The sequence below is a fragment of the Patiria miniata genome, unplaced genomic scaffold, assembly GCF_015706575.1.
Source record: "Patiria miniata isolate m_02_andy unplaced genomic scaffold, ASM1570657v1 HiC_scaffold_30, whole genome shotgun sequence".
NCBI lineage: Eukaryota > Metazoa > Echinodermata > Asteroidea > Valvatida > Asterinidae > Patiria > Patiria miniata.
Window position 1 is genome coordinate 8913931 of NW_024037070.1, and position 25250 is coordinate 8939180.

The window sequence follows — 25250 nt, forward strand, 5'->3', positions numbered from 1 at the left end:
CTACCCTAATTTTGTTTTGGAAAAAATGAGGAAAAACCCTGAAAATCATCAATTACTACCTTTTACCCTTGACTACACACAGACACCTCCATATGACTGTACACACACAAAAAATTGCGAGAAAAAAAAAAATTCCCTACCTACCCTTTTTTCAAATGCCGTGTAATTCTAATGCCTTCTTTGAATTCTTTTAAACCAAGTTCAGTTTTTTTTTTCGGAAATGAAATAATAAATGACATTATTCAATTGTTAATTTTTGTTTTTTATTTTAAAATTGCTAAATATGAAATTTAAAAAAGAATTGCTGGAGCAAGTTTGTGAGGTCCATGAATACAATGTATTTACGGATACATTGACATTGAGTTATAAACACACTGGGCAAACAAAAAATTTAACAAAAATAGGTGAAATTCCTTCCCATTTCCAATTGTGTTCTTATACTAATACCTTAATTTATTCAATATTCCAGCTTTTCGTGACTACATGTAGTTCGACCCTGCTCATTTGAGCAGTTTTGATCCATCACATTTGCTGCGCATTCATTCATGCGAGACGTTAAAAAATGTCAAACCTTCTCATTCTCCTGGAGGGTCTAGCTGTAGGGCCCAAGTTTGACATCTTAGGCAGGTCATGTCACACACTTTCCAACCCCTTTTTTCTCCTCTGACGTCTCCATTCCAGCTAGCTCCCCATGGAGTCGGCCCCAGCATTTCCTGACGTCATTGGTTGCTTCACTTACCGTTAACGCCTGAGACTGTAATTATATTGGTTGCCATGGCAATCTGACCTTGCCAGCCTTTTATGGTCGGAGATCCTGATGAAAATTTCATCCAAGTATTAAGGAAAAAAATCGATGTTTTACAGGAGGTCTGCTTAGCTTTGCTCCAAACCCACGGACCTCATCACAATTGTCCATTGTCTCCCTTTTTGGTTTTTATTATAAATACAAGTACATGTATATCATAATCTGTTTTGTTTAATGGCAATTTATAAGCAGAGAACGAAGTAAATTTAATGACTACACTATGACTAAGTCAAAATCCTTCTGAAACACTGCTATTAAAATAGAAACCTAGTTTACATGAAGGTGCATGTATGAACATGTACATGTACATGTACAGTACGGAGGTACATACATGTACATTCGGGGACATTCCGAGGAACAAGCAACACATGTATGTATCCATCTAATGACATGGGCATTGATAAACCTTATTCACATTGTGCACCAAACCAGATTCGAACCAGGGTCATCTGAGCTTGAAGTCAAGGAGAACGACTTTTCTAGACCAACCTCACACCTGGGAAAATTATTATTAGGCCAAAAAAAAAAATACTCGGTCTCTGGTCAGAACAAAGTTCCGGGATTGATGCGGCGACGAGGATTTTTTTTTTTTTTTTTTTTTTTTTTTCAAGCTTGGATTGCACAGACAAGGTGGGGTACTATTTTGCTTTTTTGTGTCCTCATTATACATTGGTGTCCTCCATCATTTGCCTTGGTGCCCTTTATCATTTGTCTTGGTGCAATTTCCCATTCCCAGGTGCTCCTTGGTACAAAAATTTGAGGAGGTGCGGCAATAGAGGGCGCTGTTGGAGCTACAGCGGAAAATTTTGGGGAAAAAAAAGGATTGACGCGCATGATTAAAATCGACGCGCGCGCTGACCAGAGACCGACTACTATTTTTGGGGGGGGGGCCTTAATGGTAATTTTTAAACATTTTTACTCACATTTCTCTGCCAAAAATTACACCTTCTACCGGTACCTATCATGGATGTATGTGTACTACTGATTAACATGTATTCATGTGTACATGTAAACTTAGCTAAATTTTCTGTTTTAGCCTCTGAAGAAGAACTTGCTAAGTTCGCAACGTCAGGCCACATTAATTTTTAGATTTAGCTAAATTTTATATGTATTTGCCCTGTATTATTATATGACAAACTGCTTATTTTTGTATTTGAGGGTTTTAAAATAGGTTATGTCAGTCTGTATTGTCGGATTTTACATGTTCCTCTGCATATTGTCTATACAATGCACAGCATCATGTGCAGAATCCATAGTTTATAAGATTTACTAGAAATATTGCACAGTAGGCAACAGTGTGACTGGCATGTTTTATAACGTGGAAATATTTAGTGATAAAAAAACCAATTCAATATTAATTTGAATGAGAGACACGTAAGTGTATTACACAATTACAATAAATTTACCCATTTACAAACATACACGAACATCAACCAATGAACAATTAGTAGAATATCATCCGTCCCCCTCCCCTAATGTAATATGCAAGAGTTAATGAGTTGTGCGGTCGCAACGCCAGTGGAGAGAGAGAGGCACCCATGTGAAATAATGATGAGCAAATGCCAGAAAACACTGGGATTGGCTCGGGTCACTCATTTACCGTTGTTGCCAGTAAGTAGGGGTGTGTGACGTCAGCGACTCCAAGCGGAGAGCTGTGCAGGCTACACGTACCGTACCGTACGGTGTGTGCGTCTGCGTGTGATATTGACAGCCAAGCTAGGGATCGTCTGATGATGGTGGTTTGCCTGTCTGTTGGCATTTTTTCCTCTCGCTGTTTTTGCATTGTAATTTCCAGCGGGTTTTCTCTACATCCGATGTGCAATTAGTGCAAGCAGTTCTGATAGCCAGGAATCATAAAAAAGGTAAAATGTTTTGGTGTACAGACAGTTTCTGGGTTCCTTCTCACACAACACATACACTTGTACAATTTACTCATTTTAGTATTGTACAAATGTACAGTAAAATGTGCATCACCTTCATTTGTGCGTCATTAGCATCAAATACATTTTCTGTATGCCGGTACAAGTACCGTACATGTACATTTTTGTACAGGGTACATGTACATGTACCTAAGTAGTAGTAGGGGACATGTACATACTGTACAATATGTGCTTGTAATTGACAGCTGTTGTGATGTACGTGTAGAATTTTATTCATTATGAGCAAACCAACACAGACAACTGGTACTATTCTTATGAGATTGTGATAATCTGAGAATCAAGCAGTAGGAAATTTACATGAACTAATTTTGGAAAAGGTAGTACAGTCTCGCCCCCCCCCCCCTTTTTAATTCTAATTTCTGCATTTTACAAGTCATACTGTGAATGTTAACATGCTTGGTTTTGCCTGCCTGCCTGCCTGCCTTTTGTCCATCTCGGGTTTAAAAAAAGGACCAAATTTAAGTGTAATTTAAGCAAGACCGACACTTTTGGTCCAAATTTCTCCCCAAACAGATGTGCTTAATCAGATTGTACAAGTAGCCTTAGGGTGGATGGAACTCAACACTTTAACCAAGTAAAAACTCAAAATCTGTTTGCTAGTTAATTTTGCACTTTGCTGTACATGTACCGGTTTGTACCGTATGTTCCGATAATGTCACCATCTGATGTACCGGTAGTGCTTTCTTGGCTACAAAAAAATGATACACGTATAGGCCTAATTATTTTTTTTTTAACTGAAAAAGACAAACTAGGGCGGGGCTAGGATGATCACAAAGCCTTCAGCATGTACAAGTCGTTATATTGCTATTCTGTTTGACATCTTATTCATTTATTCTTATTTGATAGCTATTAATTTATGACGATTCGTTTTTGTCTGAAGTAATTCGAATGTTGTGTTATATTTGTACTTTATTGTAAATCATTCACATTTCAGCCTTTGGGCTGCGACGAATCGATAATAAAACCCCTGAATTGAGTGTTCCGACTTCCATAATTTTTTAACTAAAGATGGTACCAGCATGCGGTTTACACAGCAGTAATGCTGAGATTGTGCTCTTTTCAAATCTGTAAAAAAAAAATTAAAAAAAAGTGACAAGGGTCGACAAACGACTCATTTAGCTTGATCACATCACAAATTATTTGCAAATGAGAAACTTTGATGTCACGGCAAGTATTTTGCGCTGCAAATTCGCAAATATTAAACACATATCAACTTCGGCAAATTTCGTAGCACGCGTCTCCTGACGTCAAACTCCCTTCCACATTCACGTGAAGTATGAACCAGGCTTTAGTTATTGCGTCAATGGATTTTATCAGTGGAGGAGGATTTTCATAGTTGAACGATCCTTCTCATCTCATCCTGTCGGCGAAGATAAGAAATAACCCAGAGGCTTGGGGCCATTGGATTATGGAGAGATGTTGCAGATAATGCACTGTAATGCCAGCAGGTATCGGTACATGAGTGATTAGAACCATTTGTACATGTAGCAAGGCAGTTTACACTGTGAAACGGTCGTTTTTCCTCCAGCAAAAATACCCAAAAGGCCTCGTTATTAAAAGCAGTAATGGATGCTGAAGACACTTACATGTTCTTCACAGTGCTTGTAAACATTACAGTAATTTCATGCAATTCTCTGTGTATCATTACAGCAGTTTTTCTTAACGTTTGGCCCAACATGACTATAGATCTAGGAAATGTTCCTTTAAAATCTTGTGCTTCCATACATTTTTTGTTTGAAGTTTAATAAGGCAATTTTTTTATATCCATGTATGATTTCTGATGTACGATAATTACATTAGGCCAAAAATATGTGTATGACACACCCTTTTTCATATCACGCCAAGCGCATTTATCTCTCTCTCGCTCTCTCTCCTTCTGGCTTGAAGGTTAGAAAAATAGAAAAATTGATACTGCCAAAATTAAATAGTTTATCCCTGCTTCCACCCGACACAAGACGAAGAAAAACTGCCAAGACAGATCAATATCTGGTCTAGTTATTTGATCCCCTTGGAGTGAAGGCTGCGCTACGGAGCCTTCACGTTACTTGCCTCTGATTGGTGAAAGTAGGGGGGGGGGGGGTTGAAGGAGGAAGGGGGGGGGGGGGTTGCAGGTATAGAGAAAGACTTAATTTGGAAGCAGTTAATATAGTGATGGCTCAGACCTGTTTGTCGGGTGGGTTTTATGATTAAAATTTATTGATATCGCATCTCGTGGTTGATTGTATTTTTGCTCAAGGTGATGTTTTCCGTTAATGGCTGAAGGACCTGGAAGAATTTCATTGCCATTCTGGGAATTAAAAAAAAAAAATGGGTTCTTTCAATTTGATCAGTGACGGGGGCTGTGAAGTGGGCAGGGATGTTTTTTCAGCCCAGTTCTCAAAAAGGTTTCTACATGTATGACCTGTAGACATACCTTAATATTTTTGAAAATTTTGAAAGAAACCTCCGTAACCCTAACCCTTACATTGGCTAGTAAGAACCCTCCTCCATCCTGCAAAGTCCCCCAATCGCATCATGTAAACATTGGATTCAGCCTCAATCCTCCAAACTTATCGGTTATTTGTTTAATGGAGGGGTGACTATTGCCTCTTATTTACTATTTTGCTGATTTGCGTCCTCATACACCTTGGTGCCCTCCATTTGCGTTATTGCCCTTCCCCAGGTTGAGCTGCCCACGAAAAATTTGAGGCGGTGTTGTAGCTACCATGGAAAATTTGAAAAACAAATCTTCGACACACACGATCAAAATCGACAGGCGCGCTGACCGGAGGCCAACAATTTTTTGTTGTCCTTTTAAAGGGGATTTTTTTTGTAGCCCTGCCAATATGAACAGAGGGTCCACAAAAGATTGTTCATTATAGTGGCTATTAGCTAAAGAAACTCTCAGCCATCAGTGCTCTACTTGTATGTAATTGAACATAACATTTGAGTATGAGAGCAAAAGAAATGTGTTGTAGCCAAATGTTTGGTAAAAGTGGTGCACATTATGGTGGCCTTTAACTGCAGTCAGAATCCATTTGTGGAATTGTAACAAAGAGTTTGCATGTCCCAATAACTGCATCTTATAGAAGCCTCGCGATTATGGACAGTGGAGTTTCCAATGATAACATAAGACACCTCCTCCTGGAGTGAATACGTGTACATTGACCCTGTCCCAGTTGTTGTGTCATTGGATGCACGGCCGTCAGCGACACCCCCTGACCTTTTCAGAACATTTGCCATCTTATTCCATATTACAAATGGCTAACAGATGGTGTGCCTTCTGGAAGACATAATGTGCTCTGTAAGTATCATTGCACAGTGGGTCTGGAATGAATCGCCAAGACGTTGCAAAGATAAGCATCACTTGCTTGGCAATCACAGGAGACTAATTTCACTTTAGACCCAAACTCAATTCTGCTCATCATAATGTTAGAAATACTTTTACATGCTGTATTAAAGTGGCATGTCTTGAAATTCAAACTTCAACGAAAACCCTAACTGCAAAATTGTGTGACAAGGTTTCTGTGTATTATGAATGAAAAGTGTGTATCAGACCCACATTGTCTTAGTATGAGTTAACCACAAAAGATGACTGGCCAATTACTAAATTGGCAACCTTATTTAAGAAAGGTACTGAGTGCACATTGCATGTCCAACTTGTGTACATGTACACAGTTACGTTGCATGGGCGTTGCGAGGGGGGGCGAGGGGGGGGGCAAGGGGGGCGCTTGCCCCCTGGAAAACGAAAAAAAAAAGAGGGGAAAAAAAAAAAGGAAAAAGAGGTGCGAAGCCATATTGCTGTTAATTTGATCGGGGGGGGGGGGGGGGTAGGGCAAATGCTTCCCAGCTCATGCTCGGAACAATGGTAAATTGAGAATATAATGAACAAATTAAGGAATTTGGGGGGAAAATTTGCTTCAAATGCTTCCCCCCCCTTGGAAAAAATCCTGGCGACGCCCATGTTACATTGGCCAAGTAATGTATGTTATATACCTGGTACGTACATTGTTGATGTCACGTTGCATTGCTAACTCGTTGTGTACATGACAGGCAAGCCAATTTTCTTATTTTGAGATCAATGCCTAAGTTTGTTTACTTTTCTTAATACAGTATGGGAAACCGCCGCAGTAGCCACTCCTCCAACGAAGAGAAGGACAAAGAGAAGGAGAGAGAACACCGCTCCAGCAGCAATGCCTCCGCAAAGACGTCAACCCAAGCCCAACAAGAGAAGAAACACACCAACCCACCCCTAGCCCCACCCCAGCCTGCCGAGAGCCCACCCTCGCCTCAAACCCCCGCCCCGGGGCCTGCACGCAAGACCACACCTCCTCAGATGTCACCAGCGATGACCAAGCCATCTCAGAAGTCCAGCACCGGCTCGTCGCTCCCCGATCTGGCTTGCTACAGCGAAGATGTTAGGAACATGCTGCTGGGCAAGGTGGCTTTGGTGAGGTGCAAGCCGCAAGCTAAGATGGTCAGAGTCTACATCAGTGCTGCTTCTGTAGGTAAGATCACTACTCATCTCTTCACATCTTGTCAGAAGCCATTCCCGAAACCTTGACTCTGTCCCAACTTGGGCTTCATCTCTGCCTCCAGCACCATCTAGTAGTCTTTATTGTCTCAACCAATTGGCAAAAGTGTCGACTTTGGCAACATGCAGTACGTTAATGTTCTAAAATTCAAACATGCTCCAATATTGTGCCAAATTTACTTCCAAGTAAGGAACATAAAATCTTCTGAAGGCATACACATGTATATGAAGACAAAGACGAGGTTTGAAAGATGAGGTTTGAAAAACATCCCCAGAAAGGCACCTTATTAATCAGTGAGATTTGAAACTTTGAAGATTGAAGGTTTATGGTTGCATCACCTGAAGATGATTAGATGATCGAGTCATCAACACACTTCATACATTTTTTGTTTCTAACATGTCTAAACTTCATGTGTACACACATTTCATATTTCAAATTCAAAGAGGTGGTTTCAAACAGTATTGACCTACATGTATCGCCGTTTGCTAGTTAGCCACACCCCTTAGACAACCCTATGGAGTTTTTATACATTAAGTTTTGTTTGTCTCAGATTTTGCGCATTCCGCGTCCATTTGTATGTAATTGGACAATATTTCACAAGCTGCGTTGACGCGATTCTAACGCGATTCTATCGCGATAGGTTAATTGTTTCATATCCCTAGAATTGTCACGTTTAATTCCTAAATCCTACTTTGTGTTTTTTTCATCACATGATAATGTTTACATGTATATATATGTAGTACAAAACCAAACCCACAATTTTCCCAAAATATAGTTTACATAACGTGCAATCTTGTGTTGTTTACGCACATTACAAATTCTAGTTATGTCTCGTCAAAATCTCATCTTTGAAGGATTGATTCTAAAGTATTGATTGTTCAAAATTGAAAGCACCAAGTCGCGCGTTAAACACATCGACCGCAGTCCTAGAATTTGAATCTCCCAAACAGTGGGAGATTTAAATTACAAAATACCGGTACTAGGGTTGAGATCGCAAGGAATGGTGAGAACCAACATGGCGCACCAAGACCGTATCCGTGGAAACAAGTTTCGAAACGATGAGGACAACTGTCCAACCTGGTGCCCTGTCTCACATTGCCCCTGCCCCCCACTGTAATATTACACCCTGGTTCCTTACCAAAAATGATAAATTCATGTCGTCACTGACCACAAATAAAAACGGTTCCTTACCAAAAATGAAAAATTCATGTCGTCACTGACCACAAATAGTGTTCTCAGAAATACAGATGTAGACCGATCAATAAATGTCCCACACTGCCGGTGCCATAACCACTTAACGTCTTTGAATCTCCGTCTAAATTTCAAGGTGTTAACCACATCAGAACACTGATAGTGTTACATGGACTTACGCTCCTGTGAAACCCCTCAAAAATGGCACGAAATTCTCAATGTCACACTTGGTAAACTTTTCAAATAATTTGATCACTATTAAAAGTCAGGTTGTCTTTCAGCTATGTTTGTTTACGTTTATGTGCAACAAAAAAAGTTGAATTTTGGCTTCATTTTTAAAGTAAACAAAAGCTTTGTTTGCAAAGTGCAGTTATTGGCCTGCTGCTAAGCATGTGTACAGATGTCCTTACATGTACATCATTTCAATTATATCGAACAGTATACACGTACATGTGGGTACATGTATGCGTGGATCAAGTTAAAAAGAAATGGGAAGTACAAAATGTACCATGTATGAATTGTAATGGCGAAATACAGTGTCTAAGTAAATTACAAAAACTCTAATGTGGTAGTTACATGTACAGGTCTGTGTACAAAAAATTAGTTTGATGAAATCCCACATCTACATGTACTGGTGTATTACATGTACCGGTACATGCATACTGATATTGGTGTGGTACAGGTAAATGTGAAAAGTACAATGAACCTGATAAAAAAAAAATGAAATCGGCAAGACTACAGTACACTGCGGGGAAAAAATGAAAAAGAAAATATGAATAATTCCGGACCCATTCTCGCCTTTATTCCATGTGAATAGTTTATAAGTCACCATTATCATCATCATCGTCGTCGTCTGTGCTATAATGCCACTCCAGTCTCCCCATCGGACTGACGCTTAATTGGTTGAAACAACAGACGCTGTCCCTTCATCGCTCATACATCCACTGAACCCCAGATGTATGCTATGATGCAACATCCGAGGCTTAAAAGGGACATTATCATCACCGTGGTGACCGCATCTCCCCCCTCCTCTCTTTAAGCTCCCCGCCTCATTAGAATGGAAGGGCTCTGCTCCAGGGGCTGAGATGCTCTACCTTTGACATTTAGAGTGCTCGGGCTGCGGCGATGACAGGCAATTTACAAAAAAAAAAAGGTGGGGGGATGGAAAGAGAGCAGCGAGAGTGGGTTGATGGTGCATCACGGTGAGACGGGGCAAGAAAGATGCATATCATTAGCGGTGTCTAGGCTTCTGGCTTGTGTGCTGAACCCTGCTCTACATTTTGTTGATGTTTTGAGGGGAAAGGGATGGACATGAACAGAATGGGGATACAATTTTATTTGGGAAAATGTCATGAACCCCATTAGGTGATACTGTATCTAATATCCAAGTGCTTTGATATTAAAATGCTTTCAAATCTATGGTCAGAAAATCCAGGCATGCATGAGGTCTAGGTTTTTATTAACCCTAACCCCCTAGGCCCTCTGGCTAGGATTCAGCCTCAATCCTCCAAAATCATCCGTTGTTTCTTGAATTTAGTATGTGGAGGGTGACCACTGCCTCAATCCTCCAAAATTTTCTGCCAATTACTGCTATGGTTTGAGGCAGTGTACGAATGGCGTTTACAAGCAGTGTGGATGAAATACGAGAAAACGTTAAAATAAAAATGAAATTATTATTGGAATGAGAATTTTGTCTTGTATTGCAGACTCGGAGATGGAGAGGAATGCGCTGATGGAACGCGTCTACCCCAAGCTACGAGACCACTGCGCCCTCAGTGGCTACGAGTTTGAAGCCATCGACCTCTTCTGGGGACTGTGGGATAACAGGCTGAACGACGAGCGATTCTTGGACCAGTGTCTGCGAGAGATCAAGCATTGTCAGGCCGCCTCCACCGGACCAAACTTCATGGTAATTGGCTAACACTTCTTTGGAGGGTGACATTAGACACCAAAACTTCTCCAGATTAGTTTTTGAGCTGTTGTGTGGACGTAGAATCCAAAAGTTGTTCAGACAAACATGGGACAATCTGACTGCTAAATGCTCAATGTCTGAGCTGTAATTTCTACTCTGCCCAAAGTTCCTAAAAAACTCAAAAAGGGAGAAGTTTAAAATCAGTCTCTTGACCATCTTGTGTACTGTTCAAATAAATTCTCAATAACAGAAGGCATTCAAAATATAGTGCGTTACTAAGCATTTTTAGTAAGAAAGCCACCTATAAAAAATCGTCTTTGAAATACTAAGCAAAGAAAATACATTTCAAAGCCCATTCTTTAAGTATTTTTTTTTTAACCTCTGAGTCCTTGTTGCCTATTTGGCATTGTCTACTAGAGGGATGTCAACTTTCCACATGACAAACTGTAGATGCAGCAGGAGTTACGCCAACATTGGCAGCTTTTTTTTTATAGTAAACTGCTTGCACTAGAAGTCAAGTTCTTTTTTTATTTCAGTCTTTCCTGAATATGAAGTACGATCGATGCAAGACGCCCATCCGTGTCCTGGCCTCAGCCTTTGACCGTCTCCTCAAGAAGGTTGCAGAAGATGATGACCGATCCCTGCTGACCAAACACTACCTACTGGACTCCAACTCGGTACCCCCGGTCTACCTGTTCCAGGGGAACGCCTCGGAAGACGAAGCGGAGAGGATCTGTGAGATCTTGAGGAGTTCTTGGGGCAAGGAGGAGAAGGAACGCTACATGGCTTCTGGTGAGTCTTGCTATTCCTGGAAATTATCATCATTTTGACAGGATCTGTCAAACCAGACGCTTCTGGACAGAGCTTAAAATAGATATGACCAGAAAACAAAGTGGGGTGATTTTTTTAAAATTAATATTCAATATTTTGATCCTAATATTTGAAATAAACAATTGAAAGCTTCAAACCATTATTTTGCCTCAAAAGGTGATTTTTTTTGGGGGGGGGGGATTCATAGAGGTGCATCAGTTAAAGAAATGCACAACCCAACATTGTCACCTTAGTAATATCACAAACTTCTAGTAGAAATAATTTTGATGAGGAAAGTCCATTTTCAAAAATTTAACCATCATTGTAAAGGGTAAGATCTTTTTTAGCTGGACTCAAAAAACGCACTTTGACCAAAAGAGCTTGTTTTTGACAGAACTGTCACATTTGTGAAGCTGAGCCTAACACAGGATGATCACATAAACCTCTCTGAGTAATCCCCAAGTGCCATTTCCTAGGTTTTCAGTATTACTCCAGTTGCCAGCAATCGTGACTCTGGGCGAGTCCATGACCACATGGCACATACAGGTTTAAGGCTTCTGACTAGCGCCCCAGGAACAAGAACATTGACAAACCGGGAGACTGCCAACAGAGCACTTAATAACTAAGTTGGAAAATCACGGATCTGTATTGCTTGCAGCAAGTAGTTGTGTGTGGCTGATGATTAAGCATTAAAGGTGTACTTCTTTCCGTTTTCATCCTTAGTTTCAGAGACAGAGATCGACGAGGGGGTCTTTTCCCCAACCAGCGTCAGCGACGCTGTCATCTGGCTGCACCGTCGCTTCACCCGCATCGACCCTAACGACGATACAGCCGGCATCTACTTAGACCTGTTGCCTGGCAACAAGGAGGCGGACACCCACTCCCACGAGCAGCTTGCCCAGCTGACCAAGAGACTGGCTGCTAAAGTCAACGAGGGGAACTTCTTTAAGTTTGATATCCCTTGGAGTCCGAAGGGTTTAGACCCGGATGGTATCTCAACTCACGCCAAGTACATCGATGACATCTGCAACAAGACACAACAGATTCTGACGGAGTTGATCGACAGAGCAGTGGCTGAGAGGCTGGAGGAAGACGTCATGGCAAAGAGTAAGACTTTGTTGATGTCTTCTATTTGATGGTCTGTGATTTTTGGTTGTTGAAATTTGTATTGGGTGTGATGTTTGTTGCAAACTTGGTTTGTTGCAAATGTAATGGTGGCAGACTGCATGAGCTGGAATGTTTGTTGCAAATTTAGTGGACTTGGAAGTGTGTTGTAAATGTCATGTGATGGCATCTTTGCAAATTTTGTGGGCTGGTAAATTTCATGAGTCTGTCATTTTTTTTTAGGGGGGGTGCGATATCATGGGTTGTAAATTTTATAAGAACTGTATAGTCATTGTTTTCATCGGAGGGCTTGCGAGAACACAACTTCGCAAGTTTATTCATGGGTTGTGATGTTTGTTGCAAACTTAATTAGTTGCTAACTTGTTGATGGCAGATGTCATGAGCAAAAATGTCATTTTAAATGTTTTAATTCTAAAAAGTAAATTAAAGTTTTCACAATGCTGAAGATTGTTTTGGTCTGTATGATGACCATAAAAAAGTATCCCCAAAAAAGGGAAAGTAAAAACCTAGCCAAAAAACTTGCAGCTTATGATAGCACCAGCGAATAATTATGTCTTTGTTGCTTCACTTCAATTTTTATCAGTTGGGTTTCTGTTTCTAAACTGTGGTTACATCCTACTGACAGACGTCTTTTATAGTCACATTCAATTCAATTCAATTCAATTTATGTAAAACGTGAAACTTGTCTCTTAGTTCTGCACATTCACATTAAAAATTTCACATTCAAACCATAAAACATATACATACAAAAAGACATATGAAAAAACTGATGAGAGTACGCGTAACCACAAATAAAACAAACAAATTTAGCCTAATGAAATAAATAAATTAATAAAAATTCTGGCTTGATGGAGCTACATGTATAATGGCATAAAGCCTTTGGCACATGAATGGGAAGGGAACATTGACAATGATAATAATCTTCTGATAGCCACAAAACCTCAGATTTATCAAGACTCAATTGCATATCCTACATTCACGTCTGAAATATATGTTCTATATTTATGCTAATATCTTGTATCTGAACTAACGATTTCATTATACATGTAGTCTAAGCAAGAGATTCGCCATAATGCAATTAGGATCAGGACCTGAATATCGACGTTGTTTTCAATTTGACACCAATCTCCCCCCTCCCCCCACCCCCACACACACATACTTCCCCCTGCTGAGTCAAGTGAAGAATGTATTCCGCAGCATTATGCCGTTAGCCCCCGAGGGCAATTTAGACATTTGGAGGCAATAAACAAGACGAAGCCATGCACAGAACTTGTCCGCCGGCCCAGGGAAAGGCTAGCTTGAGCTCTTACATGCTATATCATGTACAATGTACATGTACATGTACATATGGCAGACCATGTCTTGAATGCAGGATTGCAGCAGGATGCGCATGTACTTGAACATGAATGAGTCACCAATAAAATAAAAGAATGAAAAGAAAGCTGGGCATCATACAAATTGACTCCACACCATTGTACTTTCTTTGTCTGTGAAATAGGTAGAAACAAATGGGGAGGACTCATTCAACGATTGATAGCGGGCACTGGTTTCTTTTTTATCCTTATCTCTTTTATTAATACCGGTATGTCACAAATCTGTAAAGGTTTTATGGGAGACTTTTGCCTTTTCAATTGTTTACGTCATGTTTAAGCTAAAACGTGCATGCTCAATATGACGCAAACAGTGGGAAAAGGACCGGTTTGTTTGCTGCCACCAACGTCTCGAAAGTCTTCCATTCGATGAGTAGCATCGATTTAAAAACAGTCATTTTCACTGTTCTTCAGGGATAACTAAAAAAAAATAAACTTGGATCCTTCTTGGTTAACAACTTGGCCAATGAAAGGTACATTTTTAAGTATCATGGTACTTAAAAACAAATTCACTTTTGGAGCTGTGGAGGTGTTCCATGTCGTTTACGGAAGCTGAAATTATCAGAAAGTTGATGATCGCTTGCCATGTTTGTCTGAACAAATTGCATTCTATTTAGTGGCATGCATTGGACAAGTAACAGTTAACTGTGCTAACTCATTTTGTCTGAGCAGTTTTTTGTGTCCAATTCCACCTTCAGATATATGAGGTCGGGTTCAAGGTCTGTTTTGAGTAAGGGTCAAAATCACAGGTGAAAGCATCATGGGCGGGACTTAACCCGTGTCCAAATGACTTGGCTATGGCTTGACATTACACACGTGTCTATGGTAGCGGCTGCAGCCACTTCGGTACATTCGGACAAGGATTAATCAATAGCTCTAGACTAGATGTTTGGACATGACCTAATCATAATTTTATTGTTTCCCGTTTCTCTCTTATCTTCTCTTGTCCAGAAACGCATCAGAGGCTATATCAAGAGTTACAGCACCACACGTTGCTTGCACAGAGGCACTCAGAAACATTCCACGGCCAGACAGACCTCCTGAATCGGGTCCGGGACTACCTCGGTGGAGACTCCCAATCGCCCCTGATCCTCCATGGCGGGGCGGGGTCAGGCAAGACGGCGCTGGCGGCCATGGCTGTCAAGCTGTGCAGCCAGGTCCTGCCGCTCAGCGCCTGCGTGGTGCGATTCGTTGGCGCCACACCGGAATCCTCAACACCCAATCAGCTCCTGAGGAGCGCTTGTGAGCAGATTGCTTACTTATATGGAGAGCATATATCCATCGCATCCAAGGTAAGTATTTGAAAGATTTTTTCAGAAACTCTTGTATAGACTGTGTACAAGTAAAGTTACCCCCTCCCCCGCCCATCTTCAGTGAAAATCATTTTATAACTTCGGATCATTTTGTTTTGTGCATTTTTACATTTGAAGCAACAAAACTGCTCAAAATCTTGAGGAGGGTGCATTTACAACAAACCCAATGAAATTTAAGCTCAGTAGATACGATACATTTTGATCAAACAGAGGAAACCATCAACCTATTGTTTTAGTCGTGTAAGTGGATTCTGTTGCTATCGCTTTCTGTTCAAAATTCGCCGTTTCGTATTTTTGAATTGCACCCTCTGGTAAATCAGTACTTTGGACATGATTCTCATTCAGTCGGGTCGTGTATGGACACAACATGGACACCCTGTTTTATAATTCAAGACAAAACCGGATACACAAATTTCAAATGCCGTCTGGATTCTTGAACCAACAGGGAGCGAACCGATTAAGCAAAGACCTACCAACGCTCCTGAAACGCGTGACGGAAGACCGCCCTCTAGTGGTGGTTCTGGACGGCATTGATCAGTTCACCTCCACAGGTGATAACACTGCTGCATTCAACTGGATCCCGGACACGTTGCCTAGCAACGTCAAGATGATACTTACAATGCGAGGAACGGACTATGAAGGATTCACGCATCTCAAGGTAAATATTGGTATTGTAATAATGGTCAAAGTTTTGAAATAATTGTTCATATTTGTTCAACCCGATTTAGAATTTTTTTTAATATTAGCATTTTAATATGGACTGACCAAACGTGTGATCTGAATATTAATTAGCAAATTAGCTTGGATGCCAATCCAAAGTTGGGACAAAAACAAAACAAAGTGACAAAATGGAAAGTTGCCGCACGACAAAGTGACGTACCGGAACAGTGTATCATGTACACTAAGTCTTTGCACTAAACATTTTTCGTGGTACAAATTTTTTTTTTTTCAACATGTTATTGCTGGCAGTAACCCAAGCTTTTTCAGGTTAAAGATGGACTATGACAGTTTATTGTTCTTTCTTGGCAGAGTTTATTGCGGGACAGTGCAAGCTTTGTGGAGGTACCACAACTTTCTGGAGCGGACTCCACCAAAATGTTTGAGAGCCTTCTGAAGGCCCACGGACGGACATTATGCGACACCCAGGCCAAGCTCCTTAAGGATGCTGTAGCAGGGTGTCCTACGCCACTCTACGTCAAGCTAGCTAGTCATGTTGCTTGTACTTGGCGTAGCTATGATGAGAGTAGCTCAACCAAGCTAGAGAAGGACACTGGCGCACAAATCAATGCCATCTTGGACAGGTTAGAACGGAGGTACGGCAAGCTGGCAGTCAGTCACTCGATCGGTTACTTGTGTGTGGCGCGGGACGGTGTCTCCGATGCTGAAATGAATGACTTGTTATCTTGCGATGATGCCGTACTGGATGAGCTCTACTCCAGCAAGAGACCGGTGCTGCGCAGGGTACCAGCATACCTGTGGATTGCCATCTGTCAGGAGCTGGCACCGTTTCTCTCAGATCGCGTGGTGGACGACCGGTGTTTAAGAACTTGGGCTCACGTCAGTTTGCGGGAGCTAGTCTGCAAGCGTTACTTGGCTGCCACTCAGAATAGGATACAGCTGCACAAGAATATGCAGGACTACTTTCAGGGTCGCTGGGCTAAGAGTAAGAAGAAACCCTTCATTAAGGAGGGTGGCATAGAGGTCCTGATGGACCGCTATGTTCTACCCCAGCTGGCTAGCTATGGCAGCTACCCAAATCGGCGGCGCTATCATGAACTCGTCTACCATGCTCTGAACAGTGGCGAGAAGAAATTCGCAGATAAGTACATTTGGGATTTGGAATGGTTGCGGCGCAAGTTAGAACACTGTGATGTCTATCGGGTGATGGAAGATGCCATTTTGGCTCAGAGAAAGGACCCAAACAACCTTGACCTGCAACTGTTCCTGGAGTTCCTTCAAGTCTCAGCCTACGCCCTCTCCACGGACGGCTCGCAATTATTCACCCAGCTGAGGCAGCGACTTAGCGGAGGAGTCATGGAGAGGAAAGGCTCCAGCTATCCCAAGATGCAACAGATGTTTAAGCATGCCGCCAAACCCCCAGTGTGCAATTTTTTCCCATCGCGGGACTGTTTACGCAGAATGGAGGCCAAGTCACCGGACGAATCGGAACCAACGCTCAAGCCCATCTTAACAGGGTTGTACAGAGTGACCAATAGCAACACTTTCATGGTCTCGGTCGCTTCGGAAGAAGGCGAAGTCAAAGTCTGGAACATAACCACGCAAAAGTGCGTTCGGACATTACGCAACGTGACGTGCCCTCGTGACGTGCAGTTTATTGACAATCACCGCGTGGTGGTCCTCTGCAATCGGGAACTTCTCATTTTCAACCTGGACATGGGTACATTCGACACCAAACTGAAGGGCATCATGAACCAGAAGATGCCGTACTACGGCATGAGCGACTCTGAACACGTGGTGGCGCTCTCTCGAAATCGCATGTACGTCAACATGATCAATGTAACCAGCGGCGACGTGGTATCCACCTTCAAGGTTGGTGAAGACCGGTTCCTTAACAGCCTGCTAGTGAGCGCTAACGGTCACCGGTGCGTGTGTGGGGATGACACTCAGAAACCCAGTCCTCTACTCGTCTGGGATCTGACCGCCAGGAAACTGATCCATGATTTCCGGATCAACCAGCATGAGTTTGTCACTCGTATGGCTGCAATCTCCAACGATGGTCACTACGTTGTCTCAGTCATCAAGGTTGGTTCTGTTTTTTTTGTTTTATTTTCAATCATCCATCCCTCTGTGAAGCAATTTAGCGCATTCATTTTTAACTTCTGCTTCAGTCGGCAGTTCTGCAGCAACATCTTTGAAAGCAAATCAATTAGGTTCAATTCAAGTTTAACCCTTAGCTGAGAAATAAGCCTAATTGCATGAAATTGCCTCAGTGTGAGTGCAGAACCTTCGTTTATCAGTGAGCTTAATTCAAAGGATAGAAAGAAAATTTGGTTTGTGCACAGGTATGAGGATTCTGTGCTTAAAGAAATGGCACAGAATTTTTAGCTTGTAGTTGAGAAAGTTAATCATACAGTACGTGCAAAATTGGAATTTTTGGGGGGGGGTAATTGGGTGTTTTTTTTTATTTCTGTTCATTACTGAACTTTCACAGTCATAAGGGCCAAATTACAGTTCCATTTACAAGCAAGTTTGTTACACTTCTTAAAAAAAATTTGAAATAAGATGGGAATGACGTTAAATTCATAAATGATGACATAAAAAAAAACAAGGACAGTCACAGTTAAAATGGAGCTTTATCTTCATTCCTCACAAGTCGCTTATTATTCTTTCAATTTTGCCAGGAGCTGGATGACCCAAGTCGTAATTTCATCATCGTCTACGACCTCCAGAGCGGTCAACAGTTCAAGAAATGGAAGCCACTGTCCAATACGACCTGTGTGGCCATCTCATCGGAAGGGCAGTGCGTGGTCAACGGCTGTGAAGACTGCTCTCTCCTAGTCTGGGACCTCTCCTCGGGATCACTCAAGTAAGTAGTCGCCCTATTTTAAAGTTGCTGTCGCCGTCCTGTTTTCAATATAGATTTGTTTTTAAATGGTTATGTTTTTAACAATTCTCTGCCAAAGTGTGACGTCATCTCCTTCCCCAGGTCAGACTCACATCTTTGACAAAAGTTCACGCGCATTCCATAACGACAAATTCCGCGATGACACATTTCACGTACGTTTAACACGCACAATAACAGACAGCAATTTTACATGGTATTTTTATAGAACAGTTTCACACATTAGTGCCTGAAAGGGGTGAAGTGTTTTACAGAAGATTGTCACCCACATCAGTTAGAACCACACCTGTGATTGTTTTTGCGCACCAGGGGAAATTCAAGCCAGTTATAAAACTCGGGTTTACAACCGCCATATCAAAACACTTGTGTTCACATTATGCCGCTGCAGTGCACGTGGTAACCATAGTTGTCGTTGACCTCTAAGTGACGTCACAACTTCGACAGCGAATACAAAAGTTGTTAAGTTTTTTTAATGAGACATCAAACAAATTAAGCTACTCAGGTTTAGTTATGAACTATTTACTGTCCAGATTTTGAATTAGTTGCAGATCGATAATAATCTGGGCATATCTGTTTGTGCTTCATGGGTGCAAAAGCAACCCGAAATGTATTTTCAGAGGTTTGAAAACATCAAATTTACAAAATAAATATCTTCTTCCGCTTAAGTAGAACAATACAAATTGAAAAATTTGTGAGAGAAAAAAATCAAGTGTGTTGAATAGATTTTGAATTTTGCTCTTTTTCCCGAGAAAAACCTCTTTTAAGCTCCACCAAATTGGTCATGAGTAGCACACAGATTCCATCCCTCACAACTTTGGGTGTCTTTTTTTTGTTGCCATGGTGATCAGGTACACGTTAGAAGGTCACACCCATTCAGTAGACAGCATCTACCTGAGTGAAGACGGAAAGCGATGCCTAAGCAACGATTCAACGCAGATGGACAGGAGCCTTCACATGTGGGACCTTCAGCAAGGTAAGGCAGTGTTGTAGTTGTGTCCAGGTACCAGACCCAGACAATAATAAATCAAATTAGGTTTTGACCTTCACCGACGTCGGTGAAGGGCAAAACCTAATTTGATTTAGCAAAACAAAGACCTGATTCTGTGCATTTCCCCAGAATTTCTCTCTAAGGTTTTCCTCTCATCTCTAAAACTCTAATTTTCTTTCAAAATTTCTTGATTTATAAATCTTTTTTTGGTTGGTATTGTGATTCATCTTTCAGGTGTAAATATCGCGACGTTCACCCCAGACTACCCAATCAGCTGCTGCCAGATATCAGCCAACGGGGACTGTGCCGTGATTGGCCTACCCGGACAGAAGTCCATCATCACTCTGTGGTTACGCTCCAAGGACCTGGACACGTCTAGAGAGGACAAGAAAGCCTACGGTGATGCTTCACGGGCAGGCAACGAGTACGACATGAGTAACCAAGTCTAAAAACAAAATCAAAATCCAATTTAATTTTTTTGTTGATCATTTACATACCCATTGTTGTCGTGAAATGTTCTTGTGTACAATTCTTAGTGGGCTCAAACTAACATAATTGCACCCTGAAAGATCTCCCTCCAAGGTGAAACGGAAATGCATAGTCGGCGCAGATGTAAGGGTTTTATGACTGAGGACTAGGGATGAAGGGTTTCTTAAGACAACAAAATCCCGAGGACCTGAGCCCAAGTCCTTGGTAGTTCCTGTGTACAAACAGAAAAAAGGAACAACAGAAGAGAAGTGTTGATACTCAATAGTAAAGCCAGACTGTGTGGACTTGGTCACAGGAGTTGTTTCATGGGTTGCGTTTTTGGATTTGTGGCCAAATCGGGGAAGGGTTAGGATAATCGTCGTCTCGAAACGGTTTCTATGTGGGCTGCTGCAAACTAGACATGAGTGTCTGATCGTCAAGTTGAGATTCTGTAGAGAAATGTGATGTCGAGGGTGCACAAGAGTTCTGTGCTCAAATTTTAAAAAAATAATAATACAAAAAAATACAATGAATTAGTTATCGGTAGTCAAACAATTTGTGATAGAAATTGTCTTGAGATGTACTTTCATCTTTTTGAATGGAGTTTTTATCTGATTTAGTGTGCTAGACCTAAAATTTAAAAAAAAACCTGACTTTGTGGTCAGTGGTAAACATTGCTTCAGCTACAAGCAAAAACATAAAAAAGTATTGGTGTTGCAAGAACACGTGTTAGTACATGGTATATCATTGTGTAAATACATAGATATTTATCGTTTGCAGATATCTAGGTAGGCTTTTTCCTCGTGTTTTTTTTTTAAGTAGATGTTATTTCTGTATAAAGCTTGATGCTGCTAAGAAACCGAACATGTAAATATCTTGTAAGGGTGCGTGTGCGTGTGTGTGGACTTTTATTTGCTACAATCGACAGGACAATGTTCGTTTGTGTTCCAAGTTTTTATTTCTTCTTGGTGTCAGGTAGGACGTAATTGTGAAAAAATACAAATTCAGGACGATTTCGTTTTTATATTTTTAACAGTACTGTGTTGATGGAAATGCTATAGCTATCCAGAGTTATAATTCAGTCAATCATTAGTCAGTCATAAGTCAATCATTAGTCAATCATAAGTCAATCATAAGTCAGTCATAAGTCAGTCATAAGTCAATCATAAGTCAATTATAAGTCAAGCATAAGTTAATCATAGGTCAATCATAAGTCAGTCATAAGTTAATCATAAGTCATTCAAAAGTCAATCATTAGTCAATCATAAGTCAATAATAAGGTAATCATAAGTCAATCATAAGTCAATCATAAGTCAATCGTAAGTTAATCATACGTAAATCATAAGTCAATCATAAGTCAATCATAAGTTATGTCACAAACAGGATGATAATTTGAATAGCCTTTGACTTGACTTGAGGCTGGGTGACTTGTGGTTGACTAGTGATTGTCTTGTGATTGTCTTATGATGGGCTTGTGATTGTCTTGTGATGGGCTTGTGATGGGCTTGTGATGGATTTGTGAGGAATTGAAAACACATCTGTAGCTATCAGTTATCATTAGGTCTGGTGTCCTAATGATTTTCATGCAGTTGAACCATAATATTCAAAACTCTCCTGTCTGCCACGCATGGAACATCCAGCAGAACCACACATACTTAATTTCTAAAAAAAAAAAAATCATGTTTATTCTACTTAATTTTTGTTTTATTCCCTTTGTAAATTCTGTATGAGCTTTGTGCATAAACAAAGAGGGCGCTATTTAACATTACAACAAGAGTGTTGGAAGGACACCTAGCTGGTTCACGTGCACCGGTTACCATTGAAAACCTGCAGATACCAACTCGCTAAAGATGGTGCCCAGTGGTCCTCCAATGCTGGTGCCTATTCAGATTTTCAGCATTGACAGGGTACTTGAGCACAGAGACTGGATTTCTAAAAACTGCCTATGATTGCAAAATATGATCATGCAAAATCAAAAACGGAATTCAAAAGATTATTGACTCTATCATGACATGCGCCTTCAACCGAAATTCACTCTTTATGATCATACAACAGTACTTTGGGTTCGTGGAAATGATTTGAGCTAACTCACAAACACTGAAAATACCTGTTTGAACAGTATCTTTATCAGAACAGTTACAAGAAAAGGACAACGAAAAATTCAGCAGAGGATACCTGAACGAAGAAAGGATGATCTCATGTGGACAGTATAACTAATATTTATGTGACCTCATGACTAAGTTGTACATATATCTGATAATTCGATTATGAATAGTTTGAAATGAATGTTTCATCATTAATGAAGAGATGTTTACTTATTTTCATGTGCTGCCCACCACGACAGAGATTCCTCGGTGCGTTACGCACAGAATTGTATTCAGTATGTTTCACATGAATTTCTACCAGCTGCGAAAGCAGTGCTACAATGCAATTTCAAAACCTTCAATTGTTTTTTTCCCCAGCCATTTTGTTGTGCAAGCATGGGCACAAACCTTACAAATTGTGCTTTGAAAAACCTCTGTACTGCTCATTTTTCAGTGAATATAAGAACGAAAAATTTTGGAGAAAAAACTTAATTTCTTATCTGATGTTTTATCTTATTTTTAATGTCATCGATCGGTTGAGTAATCGTTACATAATACTGTAGATTGAACACCTCGTAGTTTCATGTGGTTGTAATTTATTGATCTACCGAAGGACAAATTAATCAAAGTATCGATTAATTGATGAATCTATTACCCAATCGGTCTATCAAAAATCGAGCGGCTCGTATAATTCAAAGATGGAGAATCATTTTGGGTTTTTTGGTGATGAACTGCACTCATCCAGCAAGACGCGACTTCTAAAGGAATATAAATTGAACCTTCTGTGTTTCTCTCTGTTAAAATAAATATATTTATAGACAGTACTTCTTTTTGTCTAAACGCCTGTTAATTTAATGAATATTCAATGGTACGAAAATACTTCTTTTTTTTCATGCTACGGGTTTAATATATTGTTGTGTATAGACTCTAGCCTCTGTAAGTCGACTATGGACAACCATGCCAAATTTAAATTGTATGAAAATAATTAAGTGAGGGGGAAAATATATGTATAAATGTTAAAAAAAAAAAAACCTAACACTGAATAAACAGTATTTCTTCTCAAGTGATAAGTTGACGAACTCGAATAGTCAAATAACGGTTAAGCTGATTGGAATTTTGTCGGAGAAACTGCTCCATTTGGGGAGTTCTTTGTTTTAGTGTAGCGACAAAACTTGGTTCGTGTATTGGCCTTGGCTTGGGATCGCCGATGAAGGCGCAGTTATTGTGCCGGATTAGTTTTATCCCCTTTTTTTAAAGGAAGATAAGCCTCGAAAGTTATAAAAGGAAAACGAAGTATCACGTGCATGTTTTAGTATTGTTCGGTGAACTGTTGTATAAAATGTATCTTCGTCATTTCTTGTCTGGGAGAATTTTTTTTACCTTCATTAAATTTCTGCTTTTGTCCGTGTTTGTGTACACCATCCCTTAGCTGTTGCTTGACCTTAATTCGAGGTCACCTTGTTGGTATGATCACTTGGTATTCCTCTTTATAATTGGTTCGATAGGCTTGACTGGCAAGCTTTCTCTAGATGAATCGATTCTTGCGTTGTAGCTCAGCAACTTTCGTAGAAACGACGCTTATGAGTCTTACTTTTGCCAGTTAAGCCCTTTTAGTACCAATATGACAATCGATGCCAAGAACTTAATACTCAAAATGTCATGGACTGCTTATTTATTACTAGTGGTGCGGCATAGCCACAATAATGCATAAGTATTGTGCAAATTGTGATAAAAGCATGAAACATCACATGTTGGTTCTTCATGCCATGGCATAATTTTTCAGATATGGAGACATTTCATATTTGACCTCTGGTGACCTTTAGAGGTCAATGAACTTTGCATACACTTCTCATAACTTTTGTTCTTTAAAAGTTCACTTTCCGATGACCCAAGTCTATGTCATAGGTCTTCATACAATTAAAATAATGATCAAATGTGGAAAAATTCATATCTGAATCACTGTAAGAGAGTGATGCTTGTCCGATGTGTCGCTTATATTCTTTCATGTTAGCGTCTGCCCTTATCAATAGGAAAATTCAGATCGGAGGTCATGCAAAAAATTTCTTTGGGGTCTGACTTCATGACATGTTGTAGAATAATTATTAAAATGCACTCCTTTTGCTCTGATTAGACTTCGGTCATGAAAAATGCCATTTGGAAGATTAAACATGATAAATATGAAATTCTTTTCATAGCATGAGCCACTTAACATTATGACTTTGGGCTTGAAAAAACATTGGGGTTTAAAGGGTATATCGTATGAATAACTATAGATAGAGTTAGTGCAGTCAACACAAAGGTCATTGACCTCTGGAAGGTCATCAAAGGTCAATTGTGATTTTTTTTTTGCATTATTTTGGTTGTTATTACATTGTATGAAGACTAGACTTAGGTCAAAGCAAAGTGATATTTTCAAGAACAGTAGGTATAAATACAGTTTTCAAAGGTCATTGACCCCACAAAGGTCACCAGGGGTCAGATGTGAAATGCCTCCATATCTCAAAAAATTTTGTCATGGCATGAAGAACCAACATGCGAAGTTTCATGCTTTAGTCACAAAGTGCACAATTCTGTCCCTATGCCGCACTACTATACGGGAATACAAGTACAGTCTCCTGAAATAACGCTTGTCTATCTCATTATATCTCCAGGAGGAGAGGTTGTCGAAAACATCCCAGGCCGATTTCGTGGAACTTGTAAGCACAAACGTTACTAAGCACAGAACACATTTGCTTATACAATGTAATAGTTACTGGTTACCAAACAGAATATCATGCGATTTGTACTGCTTGTAACTGGTTCCCCGCGGATTTTACTAAGGCCATAAATGTGCTAAGCAGCGTTTTTCTGCTTACCAGTTCATTGAAATTCGGCCCTGGTCAGTGAAGGTCATTTTATGGAAGCGCAGAGTCTATTTCCCCTCTACCTATTGTCGCTCTACATTTTAACACTATTGGTGCAAGTGTTCTGTCTGGTCGTCGAGTTATATTTCCAGTGTTTTCTCCTTTTGCTGAATTAAAATTACAAGCTACTACATTCCAAAATGTAAAAAAAGACTGCGACTTTACAATGTGGACGCGTGCACGGTGTCTACGTGCATTTTGCTCTACCGTACATTATAGCCGTATGCTGTGTATTCATTATACG

The 25250-nt window shown here is 40.4% G+C and overlaps 1 protein-coding gene across 3 annotated transcripts in view; it reads left to right on the forward strand.

Annotated features, from left to right (window-relative positions):
- The window catches only part of LOC119739441 (NACHT domain- and WD repeat-containing protein 1-like), a 51560-nt gene extending 31033 nt beyond the window's left edge, over positions 1 to 20527 (forward strand). For all 3 annotated transcript variants that reach the window (XM_038214395.1, XM_038214396.1, XM_038214397.1), the window contains 10 exons: positions 6838 to 7232; positions 10157 to 10359; positions 10899 to 11154; positions 11896 to 12279; positions 14619 to 14959; positions 15426 to 15638; positions 16010 to 17743; positions 18343 to 18527; positions 19412 to 19536; positions 19786 to 20527. In XM_038214395.1, coding sequence (XP_038070323.1) covers positions 6838 to 7232; positions 10157 to 10359; positions 10899 to 11154; positions 11896 to 12279; positions 14619 to 14959; positions 15426 to 15638; positions 16010 to 17743; positions 18343 to 18527; positions 19412 to 19536; positions 19786 to 20000 — 4051 coding nt within the window. In that variant the 3' untranslated portion in view covers positions 20001 to 20527. The remainder of the gene's footprint in view (positions 1 to 6837; positions 7233 to 10156; positions 10360 to 10898; positions 11155 to 11895; positions 12280 to 14618; positions 14960 to 15425; positions 15639 to 16009; positions 17744 to 18342; positions 18528 to 19411; positions 19537 to 19785) is intronic.
- The last annotated feature ends 4723 nt before the right edge of the window (positions 20528 to 25250 follow it).